Source organism: Labeo rohita, chromosome 22 (assembly GCF_022985175.1).
Source record: "Labeo rohita strain BAU-BD-2019 chromosome 22, IGBB_LRoh.1.0, whole genome shotgun sequence".
Classification (NCBI taxonomy): Eukaryota; Metazoa; Chordata; class Actinopteri; order Cypriniformes; family Cyprinidae; genus Labeo; species Labeo rohita.
Genome location: NC_066890.1, coordinates 33030899 through 33034775, shown reverse-complemented (window position 1 = coordinate 33034775; position 3877 = coordinate 33030899). Strand labels below are relative to the sequence as shown.

Sequence of the window (3877 nt, the reverse complement as noted above, 5' to 3'; positions counted from 1 at the left end):
AAAGTGTATTAAACAAATTGTTATAATAAATAACAACAAGAATAATAAATTAATAATGATAATTTAAAAAAAAATAAATCACTGTTGGATTGTGCAATTTGCACAATATTATCAACTGCATAATATTATCATTGTTTTTAAGTATTATAAACAACAACAACAAACAAACAAACAAACAAATAAATAAATACTACTATACTACTATATATTACTGCTGCTGGTACTATAGATTTAATAATAAATAAAAATTATATTATTATTATTATTATTACTATTACTACTACTACTGGTACTATTATTGACATCATTGATTTAATAATAATTTAAACAGTATATTAATATTATTATCACTGCTGGTATTCTTCTTTAACAAATAAAGAAATAATTAAATTAAAATGAAATGACTACTACTGCGTATACTATTATTACTGGAACTATTATTGACTTTAAATAAATAAATAAATAAATAAATAAATACTACTATATACTACTATTATATTATAATGGAACTATTATTAATTTAATTATTGATAATAATTATTAAATCCATAATACCAGTAACAGTATAAATAAATAAATAAATAAATAAACAAATAAATGTATATTATTATATATTATCACTAGTGGTGCTATTATTGATTTAATAATAATAATAATAATTATTATTATTATTACTATTATCATCATCATCAATATTATCATTCTTCTTCTTATTATTATTATTAAATCCATAATACCAGTACCAGAATCAAAGAAACAAATAAAAAAACAAACAAATAAATAAAAGTGTTTACTATTACATTATTACTACTGGTACTATTATTGATTTAATAAAAATAAATAAATAAATAAAAATGTATACCACTATAAATCACTATTATATTATTACTACTGGTACCATTACTACTTCAATAAAAATAAATAAATACATAAATAAAAATAACGATATATTCTACACATTCTACACATATTATATTATAATCACTGGTACTATTATTGATCTAGTAAAAAATTAAGAAATAAAATTATTTCTACTTTTACTGTTATTGAACGAATAATAATAAAAATAATAATAACAACACCAACAATAATAAAGCTTTACTGTCTGCACTCCCATTTTCCATTCATTGGATAGTGTCATGTTTTGCATAATATTATCAAATGATTTGCATAATATTATCAAACGAAAGATAGCACATGAAATAAATTATAACAACAACAACAAATAAAACAAAATAAAATTCTGGGACTGCATCACTTGCAAAATGCTGAAATGCTCAACTTGTTGCAAGCGTAATATCACAATGTCACCTAAAATCACATCAACTAAAATTCAGGTCACTCAGTCACTGTAAACTACTGTCAGTGTCAGATATGAACATAAACAAAAGAAATCTATTTATCAAGCCTAACCCAACAAAATTACAAGGTCTAAACCCAAGGTACAAATGAGAAGACATATAATTGTAAGCACACAATGGCATACAAACGGTTAATGGCACTTCCTTTCATCAGTCGGATTTTCCCCACAATGGTTATATATATATAAAACACAACAGGCGTTTTTCAAAACCAAGTAAGATTTGCTTATCCAAAAAGCATTTTCAGGCATCGGAGGCGTGTTTGACCATTCAAACACACCTCCAACCTCAAATATGTCTTGTAGACAGGCACCTCAACAGGTTTTGTGACGCATCCTGTATTTGCTGAACTTTGATCTGCCCTCAATCTCAACTTCAAGGACGACTGCGATAACAAAACAAGTTAGAAACTCTAATCAAATCACTGCTACTAGAAAGTTAAGGCCCAAAACAAAAGCACACTAGCTCGTCCCACATTTAGACCTACGTGGCATATTCTTGTGTTTGGCCCCCTACTGTTACCTGTTACTCCATATGCCGTACAGCAGCTCCACGAACGCGAACGACAGGTTCAGACACAGGAAGAAAAACAGATTGCGAGAGGTTTTATCGGCAAGAATGGATCTGGGGAAGGACACAAACACAAAAGGAGAAAGTGGTTTAGGACGCATTCATTAATGAGGTGGCCTGACCAGACAGACTGGCTGTAGGAAGCCACAGCTAGGCAAATACACTACTGTAGTTTATTAAAATAAAATGACACGTGGTCGAAATAACCTCTTGATAGACGTATTTTATCGCGGAATATCTCTGAACACAATTTATGAAGTAAAATGAAAGATATTGCAGAATGTGTCAAATGTTTACTTCGTCGTGCTAACATCTGTCTGCCTGAAAAATGACTTGAAAATGTCCGCTTTTGTGTTGTATCTATTACATTAACATTTAATCTCATAATTATTGTCTTTGAAACACAATTCAAAAGGTTAAACAGCGTTTAATTTCTAATAAAGTCGAGCGAGCTAACTAGCATGCTAGCTGTCGTAGCCGGACGGAGCCGACAGCTGTGAGTGAAACTCAATGAAATTTTTCGCATTGTGCCGTCTTTACCTGAACCAGCCCGATATCTTGACGAACAGGTTGAATTTGGCAGGCTTGTACTCGTCATCTTTGATGGATAGCGGGAGCATTTTTCAGCTAAGCGTCTCCGGTAGCCGTTGAGCAGCACTGCGGCTTCACGAGCGTCTGGACGCAACGCAGTGATGAGTCCTAACGTCGACGTCGCCTGCGTCATGTCACTGACCCGTGTAGTAGGATTAAACAAAACCAATAGAAATGTCATTCGTTCATTCATGTTAGAAGTATTCTGTTTTATTTAGAAGTCCATTCATTCATTCTTTCATTCTTTCATTCTTTCGTTCATACATGCTAGAAATTCATGCTAGGTTAAATTCATTGATGAAATATTCTTCTAATAGCCTGATAATATAAATTATTCTTTCATGCAATTAACTATTTGCTAACCATTTATTTATTTATTTATTTATTTATTTATTTATTTATTTATTTATTTATTTATTTATTTATGGTTAATGGAATACATAAATTAATTAACATTTAAAACAAAAAATAAAATATATTAATGTTTTATATATTTTGTAAGAGTAATTGTGTGGCTGTAGGCATTCATACATTATTATTTTATTACTAAATAAAAAAAAGCTTAAGCTGATTTTTTCTAATGATTTTATAAATTTTATTTTTTCTATAAAAAAAATAATGATATAATTACAGAACTATATATATATAACTCTCTATATATATAATTACAGAACTGATATAATTACAAAACTATTTTGTATTATTCAATAAGTCTGAGTATTTCTAATAAAATATTTTTTAAGATTATTAAAAATATCCTTCAATGCGATAAATTATTCTTTCATGCAATTTTTACAAACAGCTGCAAAACAATTATTTAATGTCTTTATTTGTTGTTTTTGTTATTATTATTATGCAATAATGCCATACATTAATTAACATTTAAAATAAAAATAAAAATAAATGAACGTTTTATATATTTTATAATTGTATGGCTGTAGGCATTCATAAATTCAAAGCGATGCGTGATATTTATAATTCTTTTATAAGAATTCTTTTTAAAAATGTATAAATAATTCTTTTTTTTGTTTGTTTGGATAACTTTTTAAATCTACCCAACAATTTTAAGCATTTGCTAACAATTTAACCAATGATTATTATTATTATTATTATTATGCATTAATACAATACATAAATTAAATGACATTTCAAATAAAAATAAATTAATGTTATATATATTTTGTAAAAATAACTATATGGCTGTAGGCATTCATAAATTCTTATTTTATTACTAAATAAGTAAAGCTGAATTTGTCTAATAATTTTATTGTATAAATGTTTTTTTTTTCTATAAAAGAATAATTATAGAGTTACCGAATTCAGAAACTATTTTGTATTATTTAAGGAGTCTGAGT

At 27.1% G+C, this 3877-nt stretch overlaps 1 protein-coding gene across 1 annotated transcript in view; it reads right to left on the bottom strand.

Annotated features, from left to right (window-relative positions):
* slc30a7 (solute carrier family 30 member 7) overlaps positions 1 to 2643 on the bottom strand; it is a 28606-nt gene extending 25963 nt beyond the window's left edge. Inside the window, exons 1-2 of the mRNA XM_051094972.1 lie at positions 2472 to 2643; positions 1884 to 1985 (exon numbers count right to left, since the gene is read on the bottom strand). Of these exons, the coding sequence (XP_050950929.1) occupies positions 1884 to 1985; positions 2472 to 2551 (182 nt within the window). The 5' untranslated portion in view covers positions 2552 to 2643. The remainder of the gene's footprint in view (positions 1 to 1883; positions 1986 to 2471) is intronic.
* Between the last annotated feature and the right edge of the window lie 1234 nt (positions 2644 to 3877).